This window comes from Halichoeres trimaculatus, unplaced genomic scaffold (genome assembly GCF_033239565.1).
Source record: "Halichoeres trimaculatus isolate MK-OKI-2021-1 unplaced genomic scaffold, fHalTri1.1 fHalTri1_scaffold_19, whole genome shotgun sequence".
NCBI lineage: Eukaryota > Metazoa > Chordata > Actinopteri > Labriformes > Labridae > Halichoeres > Halichoeres trimaculatus.
The window spans coordinates 20,122,662-20,150,593 of NW_027437197.1; the positions used below are offsets into that span (position 1 = coordinate 20,122,662).

Sequence of the window (27,932 nt, forward strand, 5' to 3'; positions counted from 1 at the left end):
CAAACACTTCTGTGCACTGAATCTGCTAAAAAAACTAACACCTTAAAATGGTATTGAGCAGTTTTTTTCCCCGCCTCTTTAACCTAGAGTTGTGAAAAAACACTGATACGGCAAAATATCGCGATACTTTGACCTGTGATAAAACTAGGGATGGGTACCTTTCACAATTGAAACGATACGGTAAAACCGATGCCCGGTACCTGGCGATTATGTGGTGAAAAATATAAATTTGTTGAACAATAAAATCTATGTTTTTAAATTTAGCATATGTATTCTTCAATATATAACCTTGCACATGGCACCTTTTGATTTTGTGTGAATTGGTTCCCGGTACTTTTGACTGAATTCGATCAGCACCTATAAAAGTACCTAATTCAGTACCCATCCTTAAATTAGATAATTTAACTCTGATATAGTTTTTTTTTGTTAGAATAAACATTTATATTTTTGGTGAGTTGGAAGTACAACATGTCTTCTGTACCTTCACTGTGGTAGGTGGCGCCGAAAAGCTACTCCACTGTATGTTGCCCATAAACTGTATAAAAAATATAATCTCAAAGTTTATTCATATATATTTTATATATTTTACATATATTTTTATTATATTACATATATTTTATTCCTAAACTTGATAATGTGGGTTTTGATGCTGTAAACATCAACGTTTTCTCTCTATTTTTAGGTCAGTTGGTTTAAAATCATTTTAAGTTTAATTTATACAGTGTAGTGATGTGCTGATAAAATAATAATCATAGCCATGTATCAGATTTTTAATTTTTGATGAGTAACATTGGTTTCACCAGATGAAATTTATCAGTTTCACCAACTGACCACATCTTTCACCCAACATTTTTTTTACAACAATAGTTTATTGTCACAGTAGTTTAAGTGACAAACTTGACATATTTCATGTTTTCAAGTTAAGTGTATGAATGAAAAACTGCATCTGTCTGTCTTTATTTCAAACACAATAAAATAAAAAAGCTGTTTTCAATCAAATAATTTACTGTGTAGAATATCGCAATGTTGTGATATCCTGATTTAATCGTATCATGACCCAAGTATCCTGATGCATATCGTACGAGGTTCTAGCCAATATTCACCCCTACTTCAAACGTGTCAGAGCTACATGCTCTAACCTGCTGGATTATGTTTGACTACTGTTGTGTCCTTAATGCAATTTTAAAGGCCCTCGTAGAGTTTGGGGGATCCTCAATTAGATCACGTCATATTCAATATGAGCTCTCATATCTCTACCAAATGAAAGTGTGAGCTTCCTGATATCCCCCCATCCTTCCTTGAGGCGGTTTTTCATATAATTATATATGATTTTCCTCACAGTACAAATCCAAAGTTAGGTAGTGAGATGAGAGGGGAGTAACTCTTAACGTGCAGTCCTTGATTAATGAAATCTATGATGTGAGCTCCATTAATCAAAGAGTCCTGATGAGGGGCCTTAATTTGGAATAATCTTGAAGGCAATAATCTTTTTGTCACTTTTAGTTTCTCTTTAACATTAAGCAAAACATAGCCTCACAGCCTTTAGCAATGATGTATTTTTTCATATGCTGTGGGGGATGAACAGGACAGGAGACCATGGCAAGGCTGCATCATAATCTAAGCCAACATGGACCTGAAACCCTAAGCCCCCAACTTCCACTGAAGACCATTTAAAGGGAAAGTGAAACACTGCAGAGCCGCCTACCAAGATAATGTGTTTCTACATTAGGAAATGCTTTCATGCAGGGTTGGTGAGTACATATAGTTTGAGCAGAGATAGAGAGAAAAGTAAAATCCAATCCACCCTGTTCAACTCAATGTTCTCACTTTATTGAGGATCTACTTTCTTGAAGAGAGCTTCCATTTTCAGGATTCATCCGAAGCCTTTTCTTAACATCTGTCTGCATGCTGAGCCAAAATCACACGCGTGCAGACAAAATCTTCAGCTGGGAAAAGCCTGTTGTTCCACACGAGGTGAAACTTGCTGCTGTTCAGTCAGTCTGTCCTGCAGCTTAGAAAGAGGGAACAAACTGTTTTTTCCCTTTGGTGAATAAGAAAAACCTTATTGTTATATCTATAACTAAAACACTCTTGTTAGGGGACACTTCAAAGCAAGGAGCCTTGGGAAAAAGTAGCAGTGTCTGGCTGCCCTCTCCCTGACAAGCAGCTGAATTTTGATACGGTTATACGCAGCATGCCTAATCAAGCAGATTACACGAGTGGTGAGAACTAATTCTCCACTAATTTAAGAACACCAAAGGTTGTTGGATTGCCTTGAAAACTTATGCTGGACATGACTGAAATGCAAACAGCTGTTCAACTCTAAAGCTACCACCAGAGCAATTCTACAAGGGAGAGGAAAAGCATGCCATCCGTTTGTCAGGCTTCTCTGCAAGACAAAATAAAGCATTATGGCTTGGCACATGTTCGTCATGTGCTGCGCCTTCAGCCAAGAACAAAATGTGTTGGACAAGATACTGTAAGTAATGCCAGACAAGATGTATATCTAAGTTGAGACTGTACAGGAAATTTATGTTAGCTGGCTGACACTTCTGCCTACTGGGTTGCCTGTTTTCTTGTGTAAGGATGTATTTTATAGCTCTGACATACTGTACGGAGAGTGGTGCCTCTGAAAGAGCATTCATCTTCATTTTTGATGAACTGAGCACTTTACAAGGCTGACAGGAAACTAGCAATTGTCATGTGCGCCTAAAGGTTTTATGTTGAAGATGTGAAGATGCTAACGGAAAACATATTAGCACAAACAGTGAACTCAAATTGATCACTGCCACTGTACTCCTGAAAAATACAATACAATGTGAGGAGAAGAAAACCTGAAGCCTTTGATAAAATATGGGGTCTTTTTCTTGACATTTAGCCATCTTTGGAGTGGAGGAGGATGGACAGAGAGGTGTGGCCCTTTCTAGACCAACTTGAGATTCATTACCTGGATTAAGCTAAATATGAACAAATGTACGTGTCCAAATATAAAATAGGAAATGGAGAGTCATCAGTAAAATTTTTTTTCTTTGTATGTTTGTTATAATGTCACTTGAAAAATAGTAGCAACTGATGCATTTTCAGATATTGCAGATGAACGGACATTGGATTTGAATGCCCTTCCATGTGGCTATTTTTCTTCAGACTTGACCTTCATAATTATTGCTATACAATAATTGTGATTATTATCAAAATATCAATGATGATGTTGATGGTATTGTTATTAAGGCTGGGACAGTATGCTATTCTTCCGATTTGATTCTATAACGATTTTTGGGGTGCCAATTCTATTTAAATTGCAAATCTTAGATATTTACAATTTTTGATTTTCAGTTTGCTTTTTTAACACCAAACCATGTGAAAAGTTAAATACTGATAATAATGTATTGGACTGTATCAGGAACCATATGTTCCCATAAAATGCACAATCACTTGAGTCAGAGAGAAACATTTCACCCTCTGTTGGAGGAAAGTGGTACTTTTTCCAATTCAGTTTATAAACAAAGACTAAAATCAATAATTTGAATTTGAAAAAACAAACCAATATTTGTCAAAGAATCCTGATTTTGATATTGTCAAACAAAAAACTCCCGATATATCATTTTTTTCTCCCACCCCTTGTTGTTATTAGTACGACTGTACTGTTCTTGTTTCCTCACAACATGGAGTTGTTTGATTGAGATGAGGATGTACTGAGGCATTCATGCTAGCTTGATTCGAATTTGTACGTCAAGACTTTTCTGATCATTATTGTCATTGAAGTATATTTTTATGTTTATTTGAAACAGACCACAGGGTATTTGTTATTTACATTGATGGTGATTCATCTGTAAAATGTATGTTGTACAAATAAACTGGTTGCTGGTTGCTAGACGCCGCCCTGTTGGCTATGGCTGCCTTTTGCAGCAGCTCTCTCTTTTTTGTCCATTTCTTGTAATTTTTTTGTCTCTTTTTTGTAATCTTTGTATTTGGAGTGGTTCATTACTTTGGATGGCTCATTTGTTGGTCATAGACACCAAACTTTTTGTGTCTTCAGTGATACTTTTACTACTTGTTCTCCTGCATTTGTCTGGAGATCCTACATGTAACCATGGCTGCATTGTTTACATGTGAAATCAGCTGTTATCAGCCTGTAGCATGTCAATGCTAACTGGTGCAAGGCCTGATGTCTTCCCACAAGGTGAGGAGAAGGAGGTGAGGACGACGTGCTGGTTCTCAGGTGTGAGCTAAGAAGTGACTACATAGACCTGTCCTTCCATCCATCATTATTGGGAACGTAAGATCTATCTCCAATAAGATGGACGAGCTAGCCGTGCTAACCCAGCAACAGAGGGAATACCAGAGGGCAGAGTAGCATCATGCTATTCACAGACATGGCTAATGGAGCTAACATCAGACACCAACGCCACATTGGAAGAGCTTCACCTGCTGTGAGCAGACAGGATCCAGGAGACAAAGACTGAACAGACTGCTGAAGAAGCTCAGTCCTGGACCCTGTGGAGGTGGAGGCTGGCTGAACTGGACAATGATGGACAAGCTGTCATCATCTATTTTCTTATGGACCTTTTTGCACTTTTTAACTTTTGTTTTTCTTGATTGCTGTTGTGACTTCAATTCCGTTGCACTTGTTACAATGACAATAAAGGTCTATTCTGTTATTCTATTCTACACCTTTGCAAAAATAAATTAAAAAAGATCACTGCCAGTTTGTGCAGTCGGTGCCTTTTGAGGTCGCTGGTGTAAAGACAACATCAAGCCCTGAATGCAAACAATAAACACTTTATGGAGGGATTCGGGGTTAGTGGAGGACAGCTCACATCTTAAGTCTTTGCATCACTATGATTGTGTTACAGGCAAATCAAATTCATTGATCTCATCCTCCACAACATCAATGAATCTTTATGAGTCTGCACATGAGCAAACACAGTATTTGTTGGCTTTTAAGTGCTGACAATATAAATGCTCAATGCTGTGTTTCTGTGGCATCTTAACTGGAGCTTCTATCATTAAAGTTTGTGGTCCTCAAGATGCTTTTAATGTGCCCATCCATATACTCCACACACACAATTCTCTTCAACAATAAAAAAATCAATGAGTGCCTATGATCCTAATAACTCTAGTATAACATGATCAAGTGACAAAGCAGTATAACTGAGATTTATGTAAAGAATAAACATAGGGTTGTTAAATCCAGCCGCGTGATTTAATCATTATTGAGTGCCAGTTGTGGGTCAATAGTAATTCCAAGTATACAACAACAAATGGGATGCTTCATCAACTTTTATTAGATTGGCTACAGATAGTGGGAATCAGTCCCTGGTCTTTAAAAGGGGGCATCACGCGTTTATAGCTGGAGTACATTAGCGGTTAGTGATTCCGTCATGGGCGGGTTTTTCGTCCTACATAAAAACAAACATATTATGGATTTGCAGAGATTGATGATGAAGCAGACTCGGGCACAGTGAGACTCTTTGTTTTTAGGATTTTCATGCAAACTCAACCTGATGTTAAGGGAAAGCAGAAAAACAAGCAGGTGGGAGCTCGTTAGGAGCTTTGGTTCATAAAGATCTCACACAGCGATGGTGGAGAAAAGAAAAAACTGAGGCCAAATCAATAATGATATTTTAAGCCAGGACTATCTCTGCAAATCAAAACACTGCACCAAGAGAACGAATTAAAATCAGAGCAGCTGCAGTCACAAATATTCACTTTGCAAGCTAATTGTTCACAGAGTCAGTGTTGAATATAAAAAACCCATAGCAGTGTGTGAGTATCTCTTTTTAAGGCATGCTGCTGTTGTTTGCAGTTAGATTCAGTCAGATAGTGGCCTTGTCTTGACAACAGCTTCACAATGCACTGCCTGAGCCCAGAGCTCTGTTATTATTTCTTTTAACGAGCGTCATAATCACCAACATATCCCTCCTCACCTTCTTATTGCCTGCTGACAGCCAGAACACCTGAGAGTCACATGGCACGCAAAGAAGATCCTGTTCATACTAGGATCTCTACTTATTGTTTCACATTTATTTCCAAAGCTAGAAACTGCTCAAAACAATCCGAGTCATCTGCTGCTGATTAAGTGTCTTGCTTTAGGGCACTAAGAATGTGGTCCAAAAGAGACACATGCTGCTCTATAACTTTCCAGCCAGATTCCTCCAACCTGGCTGCAGATCAACTCAGCTACCTTTCAGTCAGGAGCTCTCTTCTGTAACCTTTCAGCCACCTTTCAGTCAATCTGATCGCATCTGAAGCTTCACTGAGCAGCCACTGATTTTAATGTAACATAGCAGCTATCACTGTTAACACTGCTGCTGCAGTTGTTTGACCTCACTGCTGTCTGTGACACCAACAAACTGTAGTTACTGGACACCTGAGGTAGAAAGAGACTGTTCGACGGCTTTACTTGTCATTATCTCCTCAAGGATTTCTCACAAAGCATGGTCAATGTTTGTGCCCTCTTTGACTACAACAGCTGTACAGACTAAAGTTTAGACTGTAAAGCCTTCAACTACAGTGTCTCCCATTCAGTAGTAACCGAAGCTCAAGGCCAAAAATGTAGTTTTCTGCTCCTGTTTAAAACACAAAGAAAAAAGGACTATCACAAGACCATGTGCACTTTTAATGCACAGGCACGAGACAGCAATTTGCATGTCTTTACACGTCGTAAATCAGACCATCTTATCCAAGTGTAGCAAATGTTTCCCTGGGCTATTGTCTTGTGTTCATCTTCAAACGAGTTCTGCAGTCTAAGAAGCAGAAACACAACAACAAAATGGATGGAAGTCACCTCCAGGTCAAGAGACACATTTCATCCATTTTAATTTTCAATAAAAATGTGTTTTCACCTACAAATGAATCACAAACAGAAATTTCAGTGTGTCGTTTCTCTGTTCTTCATGTATTTCCTGAAGTGCATCAAAGAAGGCTGCTAGTTTAGTGATTCCAATTGCTTTCAGCGCTGCTGTACATCTCACTGTAAGTGCTCTACCTTTATGCAGGGATAATTTAACCACAGTGTCATGACTGCAAGCTGGACTCCTTAAATCAGTGTCACAGATGAAGCCTCATATACACCAAAGAGAAAGTGGAGTAAACTGAGTAGATCAGAGTCTCTGGACTTCTGTCTCACTGAGAATGTATGAAGAGGGGCTAGATTTGCTGCTTTTGCTGCTTCTCCATGTTTTCAGCCCACCTGTTTACTGAACTGCACTCATTTTACATTCCACGTTTCAAAAGTTGCCTTGAAATCTATTATAAATCAGCCCCTCGTCTATTCCCAAAGCTGTTGCTACCCAGACCAGACTTTAGATAAAACTGAACAAATCTGCCTCTTGCTCTGGCTGTCCTCACCAGTTAGTGTGTGTGTGATTGATGGCAGCAACTTCAACAGCTGGAGGTGGACCAGATGCAGCTGTCACGTTTCTCCACATGACAAGTAGCCTTTTTGTTTCACTACCATCGTTGTCCGGTAATGTGCCAGTGGAACAGTTGAGCACTTTTACAAGAGGCCAATGCAGACACAGTCTAAGATACACAAATGTTCTTATTTCAGTCAAATCTATTGTGACTTGATGAGTTATATAAGTCATTTATGCCAAAATGTGTCGTCATGTTTAAAATCTTTCACTCTATGACACAAGTCTGATGAAAACATTGCTCCATTTTTATTTATTTTTTTCTGTAACTGTGTAGCTTAAACTGACTACAGTAAAGTTATATCTATTTGTGCTACATGGAATATCTTAATTAGGGATGGGTGCCTTTTACATTTGAAATAATACAGTACCTATGCCTGGTACCTGGCAATCAGTATCAGTACCCAACGGTACCACTTTCAGTACTTTTTTTGTGTTTATGTGGTAAAAAATATCAATTTGTTTAACAATGAAATATATATTTATTTTAGCTTAGTATATTGATTCTTCATTTTGTAAACTTGCAATGCTGTGTTCATGTCCACCATGAAAAATCACCTTCTCTTCCACTCCCTCACAGTCACAAGGATGCATTTAGGTGCCTAAACATGGTAACTTTTGGTTTCACGTGAATTGGTACCCGATAGTTTTTACAGAATTCAGTCGGTACCTGTAAAAGTACCAAATTCGGTACCCATCCCTAATCTTAATAAAACCACTTTTCAGTATTCCACTAACCCTTCAGCAAATGGAGACAAAAACAAAGCGAAATGTTTATCTACAGCCTGAGGAAGTTGATGAACAGGTGTGAAACAGCAGCCGTGCAGTGCAGTGATACTGTAAAAGAATGGAGACGGAGGCAGCAGGGGCAGAAGAAGGATGGAGGGGGAGGAAGGGGCAGGCCATGAACAGACCGGCTCCAGAGAGCTGTCTTTGCTCTCTCCCTGCCGAGAAAACAATCCAGCCGGTGCTCATTAGCAGCTGGAGTTTCATTACCACAACAGTGGAGCCTGTTTAATGAACCCTCGATGAGAACATGCATCCTGCTTCCCCGTTTGAGCTCAGAGGTACGAGGTGACGTGCCCCCCTGAAGCACAGTGAGTGCTCTTATTGCACATTCCAATGTGGGAAAGTGTCTTTTTCCAAGAACGTGAATGGAGAGTCCAATGAGACTGAGGAGGGACTGTTGATAGCACATTATCCTTCAGGTGAAATGAGGTTGAGAGCAGGGGGTAGGGTGAGGTAACGGTAATCACAAGTCTGACTGACACCTCAGCTTAACTCTATATATTAGTTATGGTTTTATTAAAAGCCATTCATACTGCTGGCCCTTCGATATCCACTTGACCAACAGTGCTAAGGCTTCTTCAGGACAGCAAAATGATGCTTGCATTAAACAATAAAGATAGCTTCCAGACAATGATAAAAATAGACTGTCTATAGAAAACAGACTGGGTAACAACTCTGAAACAGTCAAAGAGAAATCAGAGTCTATTCATCTCTGCTGCCACAAAGTTCCTTCCCTTTCCATCTGTTAGATGGTGAATAAAGGGTGCTTTAATATCATCAAGCTGGTTTCAATGGGGCCCTGATTGCACAAAAGGCGGCAAGTCTTGGGGATCAAACAAAAAATACAGCACGACTGTAAAACTGCTGTATGCACAAATGACCCGTTGCATTCGCTTCTGGGAAAGAAATCATCTCAACTTCCTGATACCCTGCATACTCGCATAAAGACATCACATTTCTGCCTCTCAGACCCATGATCCTTCATTTTCTTTAAAATGTTGACCTATTGGTCACATTTAGAGACACTGCTCTCACAACACAATCAATATCACAACACTACAGCCACTTCAGTAAAAACAAGATGTTGGAAATATCAGCAAAAGACTTCTACAGCAGCCACCGAAGTAAAATAGTGCAGTGTTAAAATTATCTCAAAATTTTCCGATTGAAACCAGTGTTTTTATGTATAACAATAACTTATTTTTGTTTTGTTACTCTTGTATCTGTGAATCAACACTTTGACCATGTAAGACAACTAAATGGAAGGCTCCCTTTGCTCAAATGTTAATGTTAAAATTAATGTTCCGATATAAAATATTTAAAAATCACTGGCAAATGTATTTATCTGTGTATTTATTTATGTATATACATGTGTACTTTAATTTTGCAACATGTATGCTATGGTATTCTGCTTACAGCTAAATGGTTGTAGTGACATTTCATGATTGGAATAGGAGTGCTTTACCAAAATATAGAATTACAAAAAAAACGAAACAAACAAAAATAAAACAAAACAAAACAAAAAAAAAAACCCCAAAAAATGACACAAAACAGGAGAACCTCTGACTAATAAAACTAATAACATCCTGTACCAAGTTTAGTTATTAAGCTATTAGGTCTTACTTATCCCAAGTAGTAAGGAGAAATAAAAAAATGCACACCTGACAAAAGCTTGGGTCTCAGGAGATTAATTTCCTTTTAACAAAGCAACAGGTTGAGAAGATCCAAAGTAAACCTGACATAACTTCTTCTGGTTTAAGGACTTTTCAATATAAAATCTGTATCCATTCCAACAGTGATGCTGGTTTTAAAAATCTGAGAAATCATCCCTGACATGCACCCTGCCTGGATCCCTGCTGTGCCTGTTAGAAATTACATCATTTGCTCTTTCTTTGATGACAGGTTTCTTCTGCCAGGAACCAAGAAAAAAGTCTGATCACACTTACCCGCTTCACGTATGGCTATCTTCATACTTTTCTTTTCATGTAGCCCTGGATTATATCTGCTATTCATAACCTCCTTACTAATAAATGCTAATGAATGCTGACATGATTACTCCAAAGGGCATCACAGTCACTTAGCACACGAGCTAAACATGTTGTAAAGAGAATGACATCGAATGGTTGTCTGATTGCTAACTTATGGCAGAGAAGTGAAAGCAATACAACACCATAGTTTCAGCACTGACAAGATAATCAGTACATGGTGAAACAGGTGGTTAGGGCTTGGCCTCCTGCCCGGGAGTTGTTACACGGGGAGGGGGTTTGTGAGAGGGCCACATAATTGTGGGAGAGGATGAGACCTGAGGTTTGGTCTTGAATGACAGAGACAGAGGTCTGTGACCACAGCTGAAACAATTTTGACAGGCGGACTGTTGGCCGCCTGTTGCAAAGGCACTCATGCACACAAACACACACACACATGCATAAATAAACATAAATGTTCTTGTGGACATGTAGACGAAATAAGAGCACACACTGCTCCGACACACGAGAAACTCTATCTGTCCTCAAAGAAGGAGCCATGTGAGATTACTCCACTGCAGGTCAAAAGCATGTTTCCTTTCCTAGCCTTCAGCACATCCTGCTCGTCCACAACAAAGAACAGTGGAGGCTGGCAGTGGAAAACAACTTAACATAATCAAACTCAACTTGTAAGCTCCAGCCAAACCTGAGGACAACCAAAATGAGCCACACTTAAAAAAACATACCTAAGATGATCTGTAAAAAGTACAACATGCAGCCTCACTTTGACCCTGCATGTGGTTTTTGCACATCCAAGCGAGGCATCCTTCAGCACAGCACTCAACAAAAAGCCTCTTTACGACTCCTCAGAACTCACTGTATTCAGGGCCTAAATGTCACACAGTTCTCATGCTGCAAAACTTTCCGTCTCTGATTCCTCCGTCACCGAATCAACATTCCACACTGACGCTGACCTTGTTACAAAAGCTGCAATGTCGAACAAGCGTCTCGTCCTGTCTCAGCGGTTCACAAAAGAAACTGCATTGTTTATCCTCTTAAAAGGAGGCGATAACACAGGCAGAAAGATGCTCTCTTCATTTACAAGCCTACATTGAATACGTCCTTGTCACAGTGACGTGTGTAACGCACATTTTAATCCAGTTGATGAAACAGGCAGACAAATAGGAGACACACTTCCTCTGACAGTACACTGCACATGGGACCCTTGTTCTACATGTGTTTGGAAAGAAAAGAAGGAGCACATGTGTCTGTGCTCTCAGCTGTGCGTGGAGCCTCACACTGCTACAGCTGGCCTTTCACAATTAGCCGTCATTAGTGTAGAATTTACACAGCACCTAATTGTACATAATGAGTCGAGCGAGTTCCTGAAATGTTTCAGCAGTAAACTTTTTTATACCTGCTGTAAGAGGCTGGGAGAGGACAGAGGTGCTTGTTTACCACCTCAGAGATACTGGACAATGTTCGCTCACCACCACAGGTGAGCTGATACCTGAGGTGAAAACATTTTTACAGGGTTCTGAGTCAATGTTTGGATCATATATCAGCTTCTGCTAAAGCACAATAAACCAAAATGTCTTAAACGCCTCGGGCAGTTCAAGGAGAGACAGACTTCTGGTGTTATTCGGTTATGAGGAATAAAAATGTCTTTAATTAAATATGAGTCTGAGTGTCTGAGGCCGCAATGTCATTTCTTGTGTCATAAATTGTCTGGATATGGAAGTGTTCTTTCTATTCATGGGGTGCACACGAGAGGCAGATATAAAAAAATGATGTGATAAGGTCCTTTGTTTGAACCCTTTCATCTTGAAACTAATGAAGTTGGGCGGTTTTCTTCATTTAGCCGAAGCTAAAAGATTCTTTGTGGGTTTGATCAGCAGATCATATACTAGTGGGATTGTGAGGCCTTGTTTAATCTCCCGAGGAGCAATTTTTACATGAAATAAAGAAGAGAGGCTGCTGAGAACAAAAGGTTAAAACATCTAGACAAAAGTTTCTCTATTGACACCACTTAAATTCACCTGGAGCGTAATGTTCTTCTCTCCTGCAGCGAGATGAGGAATGAGTCTTTCTAAGTCAGAGCAGTTATGAAGTGCAGGTTTATGATGCTCAGTGACACATTCACAAGAGAAATTTATGTTAAAAAAAAACAATCCAGTTTCTTGAAAACTTTCTTTTTGAATTCAGCAGCTCATACAATAATCTTTCAATCTGTGCCAGCACGCCAGCTGTCATGAGATAACATTTATCTGGTGTCCACAATCTGCCGGTATCCCGCTCTGAGCCGAGGCGCTGCTCGGTGCCAGCTGAATGTCAGACACACCCTCGTGGATTGGTATGTAACAGTCAACAGTGACTGTGCTGCGCTGGGTTACTACTGTCTGCGTATGCGAGCCAGTCAGATGGCACTACTTTCTGTGTTGCCTTTTGCTAAAGATAACGCTACCCTACATCACCGCTTAAGCCTACGGGAGGAATTCAAGCCTGCCTTGCTCTGCTGGAAATCAAAACAGACCACTTAGAGGAACATTACCCCTACACAAACAAACACACAACGCCCAACACTGAGGAGAATAGTTAGCAGTTACACCAAAAACACATCTCCCAGAACGACAGGAACACAAGAGCGTGTATGAAATGCTCAATTACTGAGAAATGTGAGCTCTTCTCTTCATTACAGTCAAACGAAACAAATCCACTGCTCTGGTCTGACAGTGTCTCCAACTGACTCCTCTGTAATCCAAACACATACTTTGAAATAAACATGGCACTGTTGTGTGTTTGTACAAGAGGTTACACAAAGGTGCACTGCTGGAACACACTCATACTGCATGGATCTTTCACACAGGAACTCATGCTATCTTTAAATGAAGCAGACCTTTTCCTGACCCCAGGAAACAAAGCTATGTATACATAAAGCTGTGCAGAGTGGACGCCACATGAGGGATAAGTTGGGAATTCCAGCAAGAAACTTGTATGTTTCTAAGTGTTTCCAGTTTCTGGAAGCAGACATAAGAAAATGAAGAGAAAACTCACCATTGTGGGAGGACTCCTTGTTATCAGCCACCTTCCTCAGCGCTGACACGATGGCATCAGAAGGAACGCGAGGACTCTCCACATATTTGGGCTTCCTGACTGGACCTGCGAGCACAAACCGAAGATCCAGGGAGAATGAGGAGAGAGGAGAGAGCGTGTCAGACAGGGCAAGGAAGGAGGGAGGGCAAAGGAGGAGAGAATGGGAGAAACAGAGAGGGAGAGGGAGAGTTCTCGCTGGATTAACGTGTTCCAGATGGGACCAGAGATGAGAGGCAGTGGTGTCTTAGTTGGACAGGCTTGGCTGCACTCTGGAGCTCACATAAATTCACTTGCACACACACAAACAGACACTCTCTTAGGCAGCTCCCTGCGCTGATAGCAGCTCTGCTCTGTCTGACAAACCAGAATGCTGTCTGCTTGGCTGCAGACTCCCAGTAAAACGCTGCTCACCAGCTATGGGAATGTAAACTGCAGCAGGAAACCACAACAATTAGCCTTTTCGTGAACTTTCAAAACGAGTGTTCAAACAAACACCAAAAGCGTTGTGATCCGTAAGAAGTCCGCTGAAAGTAAACCACCAAATAAACATGTAGTTTCGTTAAGGTCCGGGCGTCCTTGTGTAAGTCAGATGATGAATCTGGGGCAGCGGTACAGTCCTCTGTGGACCGCCTTTATGCCTTGAGTGAGGAGTTGAGGTTAGCTGGCTGCTCTGTTCTCTCTGCTCACCCTGTGACAGAATTAGAAAATCCCACAGCGACACACACACAGAATGCTTGCTCACCGTGCTGAACTTTATAACACACTCATCCTCCTTTTTGCAACATTTCCATCTCTGAGTGCCACTGTTGCCTAAAAAAGTCTGCCTTTAATCAACCTTGAGTAGAAGTAAAAACAAGTTTTATTGAGAGGTAGCAAAGAACTACTAATCTTTCCCTGGAGTGACGATGTAATTGTTTATACAAGCAGGAGATCCAGCAAAGACAGTAGACTAAATACTAAGCCAAGAAACAAACATCTCCAAAGAGACTGAGCTGAGCACATTTTGAGTCCTGTACTTCTATCCTTCTATCCCTCAGTTGCTTGTGTAACATAGAAATAAATTCCTGGCTCCAGAAACAAAAGCAAAACTACAGGAAATAACATAAAAACTGTGGAGGTCACTGTATAATTTAAACCCATAAATCCGCAGAGAATGCCAACAGCATGCTTCCCCTTACACCACTCCTAAACGCATCTCAAACCTTGACCCACTGTAACCCAATCCAGACCCCCCCCTCCTTCTCCTCCAGACTCCTTTTATCAGATGACTGTATGTGTAACCCCAGTCATAACATAAAGATTAGATGGGGGAGCAGAGATAGTCATTTCCTATTACCACATTTGATAACCAGTCACTCCCACCTCAAGAGAGGAAAAATCCCCTTAATCTGATTGAACAATTTCTTCAAACCACAGCTGTTATATCTTGGATACAGATACAAATAGTGGGGGTTAAGGAGGGGGTGCAGCAGGGGGTTAAAGTAGCAGCTATGGGAGAGGAAATGATCTGGAAATGTCATTGCAACAAACCGAGCAGGAGAGTTAAAGTCAGCTTGATGCACAGTGCCATCTATGGATATGCAGCATGAAATGCATAGAGGGATGGAGCTTTGATACCCTCAGAGAGCCTCTGTTTCTGCAGAATGACTCGCTTACAGCATGATTTAAAGCAATAAAACAAGAAAACAGAACTTCAAACTGAAGCCCATATTTCAAGGAGTCTATTAGAAGAGCAGGAATGAGTAGAGTTGGTATGAAGGGGAGTAACAGCGTAAACGTGATAATGTTAAAAAAGCAGAAACATCTTAGGAATAGTTTCCCGTCTAATGAGAGATTTAAAAAAGTGTTTGATTTGTGTGCATAGATAAGATCCAAACCAGAAGAGAGCTGATTCAGAGAAAAGGTTTGTCTGTTTTCATCTGCAGACGGTCAGGCACAACCTATTAACCAGGAGTCACACGGCACCAATTAAAGTGGAACTACAGAGACAGAGAGGGCTCTGTGTGAGACACACTTAGTTCAGGTAAATATCTTGAACCAAAAGTGCACCATGTTCCACTGAGTGTATTCATCTTAAAACAACAGGGGGCACGGTTTGAGTAATTTGAACCATATGCTGAAGTTCAGATTCAGTTAACACAACAGGAGCACACAATCCACGGCAAACATGAGGCGAGCAATCAAAGGGTAACTCTGCCCAACATCTGAGGTCTGATGATACACAGAAAGACTCTGATGTCTGAGCGCCAGTTCATGTCACAAAAAGCACACACGGGGGGGTTTCCTTGCCATTCAAAATCTCATCTTGAGATTTAACAGGGTGTCATTACTGCTCCGGCCTTCGAGATGGAAGCGCTGACGAATGAGCAATTGCAGTTTATAACAGGCATGAAAAGGTCGCAGAGATGAAAGTGTCGGACATGTGACCCTTGAAGGACAGAGTATAGAGAGAGTGGAGTGAAATACACTCTCACTTTCATCACACTTGGAGGGAAATATCCAGAATGTAAATCTGTTCATGAGCATGAGAATTTATGAACAATTTGCCCGGCAATTATGTATGGAGTTCGACAGCAACCCTTAAATTTGATTGTAGGAAATAAAGCAGGAACTTGAAGAAAGAAGATACTCTGACTACAAACACATTCACACTCCATCTCACAGTTAGACCTAACAAATTAAAAAGCATCAAGTCTCAGTGCTCTTGACTTACCACATGCAGAGAGGACAATGGGAAACACCTCATTCTGATGTCCTTGAAAAGCAGGAGATCATTAGCGCAAAGGAAAGAAGTAAGACTGTGTCGAAAAAAGAGAAATAGACTAGATGCACTGTAGGAACATTCACATGTTTTATTTTATTTTATCTATCTTTTTTAAAAAAAACTTTTTTATTACTTTTTTCTCTTGTAATTCACTTTATTTCATGTGTCATCATATTATATTTAATAGCTATCATCAAAAGACGTATTAGGCAATATTGCTGATATTGCTTGACTTACTTTATTTTTAGTATATGAATGCAGTGTTGTGTTTGGATGCAGGCCTAATTTCACTTGACACGTCATTCAGTGACAAAACGTGGAAATATGTGACAAAGCAATCAGGAGCTAGGCTAGGAAGCTAGTTTCCACTTCCTGCTGTTTTATGCTGCTGATTCATGATTTAATCCAACTACATCTGGTTTAAGCCATTAGTTTGTTCTTTCTCTCTAGATGTAGTTTTTTTTTGCCACAAAAAAGAAAAAAGTCCTTAGAGGCTCAAATGTAGATATAAGTTGTAAACTGTATTCAAACAGATAAGATGAAAGGTTTATGCTCTTGATGTACTTATGTCTTGGATTTCATGTAACTGTACTTAAAATGTCCTATGGTACAAATTAGGGAAGCATGTAATGTCGGTATAAATATGGCTATTGGCCGATGTTGGTCATTTTTTAACATATCTTAAACGATCTTTCATGTAAACACCAAAACTACCTAAGACGAGTTGACCCTCTTCTTTTATGTCTCTCTTCCTGTTTTTGATCCAAAAAACAGACAAAATGTACTTTTTTGGTCATGTTCATCTCGGGAGCTCTATCCTCAATCATCTCCATGGTCGTCTTTTCTCACGATCACGCCACTCTTTCTCTCTGAACTATCTCGACACATCATTTCAGGTTGTTTAATTTTTTTTTTTTAAACCAATATCAATATCGGTAAATATTGGTTATCGGCCATAACAGCAATATCAATATCGGATATCGGTATCGGCCAAAATTTTCATATCGGTGCATCCCTAGTACAAATAAAAATAAAATTGGAATAAAAAAGTAAAATAGAAATAAAGAAAGATGCAGCTATGTTAAAGAGTAATATATGTGATAAAAAAAAAAGGAAAAATGAATGACAACTTATTCCAAGTATAGTACATGTTCTTCATTTTCTTGTAGGAAATAAAGTTTGTTTCTGTAACTCTATCTCACAGATGTCAATATTCATATTTAAAATCCTCTCAGACTGTTTAAGCTTTCCAATTAGAGCATCACCTGTTCCCTTACACTGTTATTCTGGCAGAAAACTCACTTAACAAGTGTGATAATGTGCATCAAAGAAAATGATAGCTATAGCTTTTTGGTTTTGGGGACAGAAAGAAGCAAACTGTAGGGTAAGGGAATGGGAGATAGGTTAAGGAAGAAAAACAGAGAACAAAAAAAGCCTCTCCAGGGTAAAGCAGTCAGGCGAGCTGTGACTACAGAGGACATTCACTCTCTGGATTTCACTGCGAGACTCAGGAATCCATGACCAGGGAGCCATCAATCAGCAGGCATACATACACACATACCAAACAGCAGAATACCTGATGTGACCAACAACTTACAGCGCACAGAAGAAGCCGGAGAAAGAGCGGATTGTTCACAGTGAGGAAATGATCAAGGAGTTTTTTATCCCCTCTAAAAATTCTTCACTGTGGACTCTGACTTCTTCACATTTGAGCTTTTCAGTATGACAGTGTGTCCTCTTTGTGTGGCAAAGAGAATGAAGGCTGTCTCACAACAGCCCCTATTATGATCCAAAATGGCCCTCTTCAACTCAGAAGAGAAAAATAATACATACTGGTGAAAAAAGATGAATGCAGCATGCCGAAGTTATTCACTCATTCTTTTCATTGGGCGTTGTGTTCGGATGCAGGCCTAATTTCACTTGACACTTCATTCAGTGACAAAACATGGAAATATGTGACATAGCACTCAGGAGCTAGGCTAGGAAGCTAGTTTCAACAACAAGTTTCAACTTCCTGCTGTTTTATGCTGCTGATTCATGATTTAATCCAACTACATCTGGTTTGAGCCATTAGTTTGTTCTTTAATGAGAAGCTTTTATGCTGCACTCTTCTTCCTTGTAAAAGAGATTTTGTTTCTACATGGGAATTCTCCTGAATTAAAGCTAAGGTTCACTTTGTTTCTTCATTAGTGCCTGAACCCATCTCTGCCGGCTCAGTTGTGATTGGCCCAACATGAATCAAGTGGGATGAAAGTCTGTTGGAAGGACGGAGGGACCAGATGCATCCGTCAGAACATATCAAACCTGAGATCACAGATCCCTCAGTGTCTGACAGCATTAGATATACTTGCTAACAACCGCACCAAGCCTTTTATTTCTCCTCCATTATGGATACAATATAGCTGAGACAGAATTACAAGCATGGTGCTTTGTGAACTAAAATACAAAATGCTAATTTATGGTTCATTCCCTTCAAAGCCTGACAAATATTCTCCTGCGCCACCAGGAGAGACTGGTAATCTTTATGAAACACTACATTTTGAACAGTCATCACTAATCTCACACATGCTGGTTCACAGGCTGATATGAATTATGTATTTCTCTCTGCTCAGCCTGCACACAGTCATACATTTCCAAAAGGCAACAGTAATAACTTCAGCAATGTAAAGGAGACTCTCTCTTCCTCATAGCCATTAACAATCAAGCATACTACACCACTGTGTGACAGCTGACTGAGTGAAGGAGCAGTGGCAGTTTATTCTGGTCTCTTAGGCATTAGGCTGAATTGGGATTCCTCTGCAGATGAAAAGGGAGGTGGGGGGATAGGATGTGATAAGGAGCCAAAGCCAGGGTGTAGTGGAGTGCAGTGAAGTGGAGAGCTGGATAGAACTTTTCACTGGGCGCTGCTCATCAGAGGAACCTTTCAAAGGGTTCCTGCCGCATCACAAGGCCCTTTACAGCCCGGCTCTCAGAAAGGCATCAATATTCCCTCAGGGCTGTCTGGTTACTGTCAATACCCCCAGAGTTAACTTCAGGTGAGCTCACCTCAAAGGGGCCACAATGGGCTTTGAAGGGAGTTTCTCTTCTCTACAGCGAACTGACGAATAAATTGCATTCATCTCCAAACGTAGGAGCGAATGTACGATGAACATAAATGATAGAAAGTAAAATCATAGAGGAATGTGTCATGTTTAACAAATTTCACATCCACCTGTGATCCAGCATGAATTTTTTTATGAAGAAACTCTGAAAACAAGATAATTAGTTGATCTCACAGGCTATTATATTGCTTTGATTCCTCTGATCCTGTTAACAGAAGTGGTTTCACTTTAAAAAGCCACCGTCCTTGAACTTGCACATTCTGTTAATGACTACTATAAAACTGTGAGGATGAACAAAAACACATAAATCCACAGAGCAATCCTCATGAGTTTAAGAAATGATCTATTATGTGGTTTGCTGTGGTGATATTCTCTGAAGTAAAACTTCTGCTTCAAATGGAGAAAAGACAAGTCTCAAAGAACACTTTGGTTCTTAATAACCACAACAAAAACACACTGTAATGACTGAGCAGAGGTTCAAACAGCTAACCACTGATGTAGAGCAATCAACAAGGTTTTGGTCAGCTGTTGGGCTGCTGCAACAACACAGAGATAAAGAGGAGATAGGGAACAAAGAGGTCAAGGTAACAGACCACTGTTGGGAAAAGCTGCCATTTGATTGGCTTTCACTTGAACTCACACAGGTCTAGACGGCCTTAAGTTGTTATTGTTTCTCTTTGTTTCTTTTTGAGTCAAAGTAAAGCAGGATTTTCATAACTTAAAGAGTCTCCTCACACTGTCGTAAATTACTTTTAGTGAGGCGTGTGTTTGTTTTGAAATACGTAGTGCTATGATTTGAAATGTGTTAACAAACAAACCTTGTAGTAGCCAGCTACATGTGGTGCTATCGGCAGCCTGGTGCTCCATATCTGTAGGCTAACGTGACAACAATTAAACACTGTCAGTTTGTATGTAGTTTAGTAGCCATCATATTTAGCTCAGCTGGCAGCCCGGTGCTCTAATGGTGCGGCCACACCAAACGCGAATTTGCGGCGCGATTACATACAAAGTCTATGCAAAGACGTGTTTAGCCGCCGATTCGCCTCGGGCGGCGCGATTCGCGCGTTTGGCGCGGCGAGTTTGGAGCGTTCACGCGTTTGGGCGGTAGACGCGAATTCGCTCAAGTTCAAAATATTCCCCCACGACGTCATTGTTTTGACAACGTTGGGGGGCAACTGCCGCCTGCTCCGGCTCCAACTCCGCCGGAGGATGGAGGAGAAAACAATCTGTGTGGTGTGTCATCATCCAGAGTTATACGATACGACGTGTGTACTCTACAGAGACCAGAAAAAAAGGAGCAGGCTTGGTTGAAAGTCTCTGAGGAGACAGGTTTTGAATGTAAGTTCTGAAAACATTCGTTCCCAGCTGGATTTGCTTGCACGGGCTATCACTGAGTCCGACTGTGTTTTCCTCAGCGGAGTTTTGAGCCTGATAGAGAGGAGAAAAGTGCGGGGCAGGGGCAGAGCGAGGGAAAAGATGGAAGTTCTCTGTGCTCCTCTCTTTCCTCCAACCCTTCATTATCCCCAAGGAGACCTCCGGGAACATGGGTCGGGGGTTCAGGTAGTCGGGGGTAGGCTACGGGGGGTCGGAGGTTCGGGGGATCGGGGATGAGATCGCAGGGAACAGCCAAGCAGGGCTGGTGGATTACCAGGGAGAAGCAGCAGGCATTGATTGTGATCTCCAAAGCTTTCACACACTCTCCTGTCATGCTTTTGAAACCACAGCTCATTGTTTTTCAGATGCTCTTTTGGACTTTCAGTCTTTAAATGAACGAGCTCTCTACTCCGCATGCGCAGTACCGCGCATTCGCGTGTTCGCGCCTCAGCTTGTCAAAAAAGTCCAGCGGCGAGACTCGGGCGTTCACGCGGCGCGTGACAGGCCATTCGCGCGAGTAAATTCGCGTTTGGTGTGGCCGCGGCATAAGACATGTCTGTAATGTGTAACGTTAGTGAGTCCTGGTTATGTCCTGCCAGTCATCTACCAATCAGAGCTAACGTAACCTCACTCTACATTTTATTGATAGACTCTCAAGTTTGAACAGACCACTGCAGAATAACTACTGACTGTGGGTTGGAAAGAACATTAGCACAAACAGTTTAGCTCCTGTGCTAGCCTTTAGCTCGGCTGTATTACCCTCTCGCTTAGCTTTCTTCTGTCCTTTATCTGTCTGACAGTTTGGCTCCAGTGTCCACCATCACAACAAAATTAATCACAGAAATTGTTTTCAGCAGCGAAAAACACAGATCTCTCTTATCACTTCGAAACTTTGCCAGTTGGCGTGGTGTTGTCATAGAAACCTTGACAAGTTGTAAATCGATCCAACCCTGTTCAACCTGAACTGGAAGCTAAGAAGTAGCAATTTAAAGTAACCTGTAACCAGAAATATTGGTGCTGATAATCTCATTTTAAAGTGTGGATTATGATCAGGCATATATCTAAAAGGGAGACTTTTTCAAGATCTCTTAGAAACTCCTCACAGCTACTTTAAGGAGCATCGACTGTATGATCACCCTGCACTGATGACAGAGTAAACAACCTGCGGCCTTAGAAAACAAGCACTCATTCAAAGATGGCTAGAAGTTATTGTCTAGCCCTCTTCAAAATACCCCATCAGTATGAATTTTCACATTTTGGTTATGCTGTAGGCATGCAGGTACTAAAGTGCTAGCCTACCCCCACCCACTACCACCGCTATGTCTGTGATGTTTTCTTATATATCAGTTTGGTAGACATTTAGTAGACAACACCCAATTTTACCTACCTTTGATACCTGAAAAGTAAACTCTGCTCTCTGGTGGTGCTTTTCAGATCTACCTCTCCAATCAATAAATTAATCAGCTGCTCAACCAGCAGCACCCAAAACTCCATCAAATACTCTTAAACTCATGTGACTATACAACACCCACCACAGGCCAATGTCCCTGTGGCCTTTACCCAGATGTACCAATTAAAATTATACACTGCCCATGACAGCAGTAAATCAATATGAGCTGCTGTTTTATGATCCCTCCCAGGCTGGCAGGGAGGAAACGTGTAGGGCAAACACTTTAGTCATGTAAGTACAGAAAGGTCACAAATCATGTTATCATACGACGAAAACACCAGAATGACTCCAGTATCCACCACCCTTCACCCGCAGAGAGCCCCTGTAACTCATGTCTAATAAACACCGAATCATTTCTGATATATTGATCATAAATCATCCTGCAACAGGGCTCAGGGACGTCGTTCTGCTGTATTCAATGTGTGGTTGTAAAGATACGGAGAGGTGAACTTTTCTGAGGCTGCAGAATCATCATGATCATCAATGCAACAGATGTTTTAATCCCACTATGACACAGTAACATTTAACAACCAGAGGAGGTCACTGTGGAGATACCCAGGAGACTGGCTGAGGTGGAGCTCTGGGAGTTTTAACCATCAGGGGGAAAAGACTTGAAAACCACATTCACTGTGTCGTCAAGTTTACTCCACACATTTAAGACTGAGGTTCAAGTTCCTCAATAGGTGACCTCTGACCTGTATAGGCTGAATCCATTCAGGAAACATTCCTTCAATAAACGTCCCTCTCCGGGCATGCAGGGTGCCTGTAAACTATTAAGACCATAAAGCCTAGGTGCTGTTCAACACATGTCAGGCCGCTCTGTTTCATGGTTAAGCTCTGGGCTTAGCTGATCAAAGCCGCCGCACTCAACGCCACCAGGACTTTGCGGCTCAGGCATCCGTCACACTCCTAATTAACTGAATGTTTCTCTGTTTGTCCCCCTGTGAAGTTTTCATGAAAAGAACAACCGCTAAGTCTGAGCCGTCCCAACTGCCATAGATTATCCAATGTGTCAGGAAATGAAGCCAAGCCGCAAAATGCTCTCAGAATCTGTGAAACCACTTCCTCTTAAAGGCATCTGATAGAGCTGGATTGGAGAGACGACAAACGGATGTGTGAAAGAAGTCATGATGGATGTGCTGCATGTAGAGCGACATGTTGCAAGAATGACAGAGGTTAATTACGTCACTTGGAGACATGGCAGGTTTACTACACACCTGCATAATCTTGCCACTAATGCAGATTTTCAAAGTCAAAATACATCCAAGTCAGAAAATTTGCTATCCCTGAACCTTAAGTGAACCAAAGTCCTTACTTCTTTTTTGTTTGTCTTGTTGCATACATTACAAGTATTTGCTCAAAGCAACTTTTAAGTGTGTAACACTGAACAGAACAAGTCCCAGACACATTGACTTAATCATTCTTGTGCTGTGTTGTTATTTGGGTCGCCATGCGTCTTCTTTAATCTAGTCCAGTATCACCGTAAATCTTCACTTTATTTCAATGTTTTTAGGTCCATGGGTTCAACATCTGTGCCCAAGATGCAATAATCTTCCTCTAATTAAACGTTCTTTTGATACTGAGCCAAAGACTAAAAAGCCTTTTCTGTCAATCCAAAAATCAAGAAAATATCACTTTGAATAATCTGAGATGAGTGGACCAAACAAATCTCCCTCTTTCTTTCATAATATCTTCATAAAAGTGTAATATCTTGATCCCATAACGACTCATTAAGACTAAAGATAGAGTAAACCGTCGTTTCCTGAGCTCACAAGCACTATGACCTACGTTGTCTCTGTCACAGAGCTGAGACATTTCCTGCAGTATGTGTTTATTAACTGGAGGTGTGAACTCTCCCCCGATGGGTTTTCACAGTTACCTGTGAGGACAACGTAGGAGAGCCTACAGACCATCCCCCAGCCGTCTCCCCGTGGTCGTCCTCTATGACAGCCTATCTTGTCAGTCCATTTTTTCCCCCTTTTCCATGCCTCAGAGCACTCCAAGTGGGAATATGCCCTTAATGAGTCTTCCCCCTTCTTGTGTCCCAAAGGCCCTTTTCACCTTCACAGACGCACAGGCTTCTCTTTCTTCCCTTTCCTCTCTGGTCCTTCCCTTCATGTCTGTAAATGTATATTTCATCAGGACATCTCAAACCCTGTCTCATATGAAGTCATTGGAGATTTTGAGCAGTTTTAACCTCGGAGCGGTCCATACAATGTTCTGCTTCCCACCAAACGTTTGCATAATGTGATGCATCCCAATTTTAAGCATGCAAGGTCCAACAGTACATACAGAATTACTAATGAAGTGCACAGAAAATAAAAGTTTAAATCTTAAGCACAGCAGTAAACATAATGCCTCCATCACAATCTGTTGATGAAGTTACAGAAATGAGGTCGATCTGTTTCCAAAAGCTTCTTCAAAACCCACAGTTCAACAGTTAACACACAATCCCTCAACATAGATGTGAACTTGTCCAACACAAAGTTTGCATTAGGCTTAAACCACACTTCCCCCTTCCCATCAACTCATCTTTACACTAAACAGATCAAAGCTGTTACCACTCTAAACAAAGGCCACACAGCCCAACAGATGAGTGCCACATGTGAGTGGGGCCGCATTGACCACTTAAAAGATTTCTCTCCTCTTTGCCAAGTCTCCAGAATACAAAGGCTCAGGTTGAAACAAGTTCAGATACAAAGGTATCCCCCCCTCCTTGCTTTGAAGCACCACACAGCTGCTGACAAGCATGTTCCCAATGTGGTGGAGAGAAGGCGTCTGAGGAGGACTGACAATGAGATCCAGTGTAAACACACACCCATTACCAGTCAGCAAAGTGTAAACACATGAAGACTCGACTTCAACACAAGGTGATCAAACACGAGGATGAAGAGAAGAGAACAGCTCTTTGAGGCTGGTGTGGGCTCACAGTCTAACTTTGAGAGTGATGCAGCTATCATTACTATTTTATAGCCCTGTCTCCTGGATGGCTTTAATTTTTCCAAGAGTAATAAATGCTCAAAATAGTTTGACTTGTCACAGAGAGCTCTGAGTTGAAAGCAATGCTTTCGGGGCAGAGATGAACCATCATTCCTACAGCGCTGTCAGACGTTCAATAGATCTGCAGAAGCCCACAGAGACAAATGAAGCTGCCATTATGAGACTGAAATAATGTATAAAGATGAGAAAAGCAGCATTCCTGGAGCACATGAAGCCAGTCTGGCTTCACACTCTTAGCAACACAGCAAATAAAACAAAAAGCTGTAACACAAGCAGAAACAGTACCTGGTGATCTCTTTCCAGGACGTAAAGGCATCATGTAGGACTGTCTTGGCAGTAGAGGTGAGGATGGAAGAGACATGGACACTCCCTTGGCGAGGCTTAACCTGAATACATCATCTGAGATGTTAGGGTGACCAGCAGGGCCCTGGTGTTGAGGGTTTCCATCAGGTGGGAATCTTCTTTGGGCATTGTGGCTGTGGGCATCACCTGCTGGGAAAAAAACACATGGGTGTTAATGAGCAGGGGTGTGCCATATCATACCAGCTACAATAATACTGTTATAATTTATTTGATGATACATTTTTGTCATTTTGCGATATTCACTGTGCAGAGGCGCAATGACGTATGACACTCCCTGCTGTAGACAAAACAACAACGGCCTAGAGTGAAAGTAGTACAGCAGCATCAACTTCCTTCTCACATGAGGTATAGAACCTAAAAGAGGAGCTACCTCAGTGATGTGGAGGTGGTTTGGCTAACCATGGATCAGACATGTAGCGAAACACATTAAATGCAAAATGTGCAGGAGAACTTTTACCGCGGCGGGTGGCAACACCTGAAACATGTTCCACCACCTAAAGTTTTTTTTTTTTTTTCAGCTCCGCACTTTAGAGGTTATTAGGATCTAGACAGGCGGTGTTATAGCAAATGAGGCTGCGTCCGCGGATTGGCTTTATATCACGGTTTCAGGGACAGATGGGTGACGTCACGGATGCTTTGTCCATGTTTTATACATTTTTATGGGTGAAACACACAGCGGGATACAACCACGCTATGAAGAGACGTGAAGAGGACATGAAAGCTACGTTATTATCGGTGGATTGTTTTGCCTCTACGATGGATGTGTGGTCAAGCCGAACTTCATATGTAAATCTTGAGCGCAGTTTCGCAGATTTTGGCCACATGCCAATTCATACTAGATGCGTCTGGAGCACTGCGCGGCACAGTGCAGGGCAGCACCCATAGCAGCTAGATACCCGAGATCACAAGATCACAGGAGAACCACATGTTCCTGAAGGAATCCCACCCATGACAACGTCCTTTCATGGTGATTAATGAGCATGTTAGGCTCATCTAGCCCTCTTAAAACTTCAGCAGCATCAGTCCATGCCCTCTCCTTTCTGTTGGTGTCCTTATAGAAGGGATGTGTTGTGTTGTATAGAGTTATGAAGTTTTTCACCTGCAAGATTAACTTTTCCTCCTCCAAAATGTAAGATTTCCTCTGGATCTGACCTACTTACTATGTTTACATTTCAAACTTGTGTAGTAAATGGTTAGAAAAGTGGCTTCCATACTGTGTTTGTAATAAAAATGCTGTTATTCAGAAGCAGAAACCACTGATAAGTTTGTTTTTTTTCCCCCATATCGTCATAAATATCGTTATCACAAATTTCATTAAAATATTGTGATATAATTATGAGGCTACATCGCCAACCCTTATTAAAGAGCCTTAAACTTGAAAAAAACTAAAAACTCCAAACTTTGACATTAATATAAGGTTGACAGAAAGACTCAAGCTTACAATTAATGCTTGATATCTTTTTTTTTATGTACCATCAACGCTATAGATCCAGTGTCTTCCCTCCAGCACACAAAGAGTTACATTTCAGGCGACCTCACTGGTTTAATGTTCCCCCTCCATCCTTACTGTGGTCTGGCTCCACTGAAATAGAGATCTAGGTCACTAGTGAGCTGAACACTAAGCTTTTCTAACCAGTTGCTTGTTTGTAGCATCTCTCCCTAGCTACTGCTCCCTCAGCAGGTCAGATCTCTTGTGATAGAAATAGCAGCCTTTTGGTCATTTCATTATGTCCCTTTGCTAAAGGCCCACTGTACTCAGAGACAAGACATGTGTGGCACAATTCAGGGAGGCTTTAAATTTAGCTTCAGTAAGGGGAAAAACACTGTCTTAGTGTGCCTGAAGAAACAAATCAGCCCACAGAGTTCTCTTACTGGATTTCAGAGTGCATGACCACAACATGATGTGATACAGCAGCTCATTTCCACCATATATTTTATTGTTATGGATTTAACTGTAGAGAGAGTCCAGATCCTGCAGAAACAGTGCAAAAAAGATGACCAGAGATGACCTGACTCCAACAAGGTATCAAAACATTTTCTGTGCCCACCACCCAGAGTCTGAACACCAGGAATGTCAGACCTCAGTGGAAACCTCGCCATCATTTCTTTCTCTGCAGAAAGCTGCCTGCTTCTGACAGTTTCTCACAACAGTTGTTAGGAGCCGAGCATGAGTGTTGCTCCTAACTGGCCAAACTGCTGCATCTGCTACGGCTCAACGCTTCAATATTTGTTCAGCCCCATCAGGATTACAGCATTCACCTTTGGGCTCTATTTTCCCAAGAAGAGAAAGTTTACTGACATTATTCCTCTGTCGTCACTTCGCTGAGCTCTGTGTTTGCTTACAGCAGCTGATTAAGAGCCTTCCTGATGCCAAACATGAACAAAGTTCACACTGTGGATACGCATAATGAATTGTCAGAGGTGAGTTGGCCTCCAGACAAATTATTCCAGGAGTTTAAATTTCCTGACATTTGAAATATTTGCTGATTGTGATGTGGAAAAATATTCTGACAGTAACATATTTGACCACCCACATCTTGCAGTATGGTTTTGCTATCAAAAACTTAATCAGGGTTATACTACAGTTTCAAGACCCAGCTAAGCTCAAATAATTACAAT

The 27,932-nt window shown here is 41.2% G+C and overlaps 1 protein-coding gene across 3 annotated transcripts in view; it reads right to left on the minus strand.

The window, feature by feature from the left end:
- The window catches only part of LOC141808006 (protein TANC1-like), a 118,827-nt gene that overhangs the window by 55,871 nt on the left and 35,024 nt on the right, over positions 1-27,932 (minus strand). For 2 of the 3 annotated variants that reach the window (XM_074694283.1, XM_074694281.1), the window contains exons 3-4: positions 25,236-25,442; positions 13,223-13,327 (exon numbers count right to left, since the gene is read on the minus strand). In XM_074694283.1, the coding sequence (XP_074550384.1) occupies positions 13,223-13,327; positions 25,236-25,442 (312 nt within the window). The remainder of the gene's footprint in view (positions 1-13,222; positions 13,328-25,235; positions 25,443-27,932) is intronic. The other variant, XM_074694282.1, reaches the window with a different exon arrangement.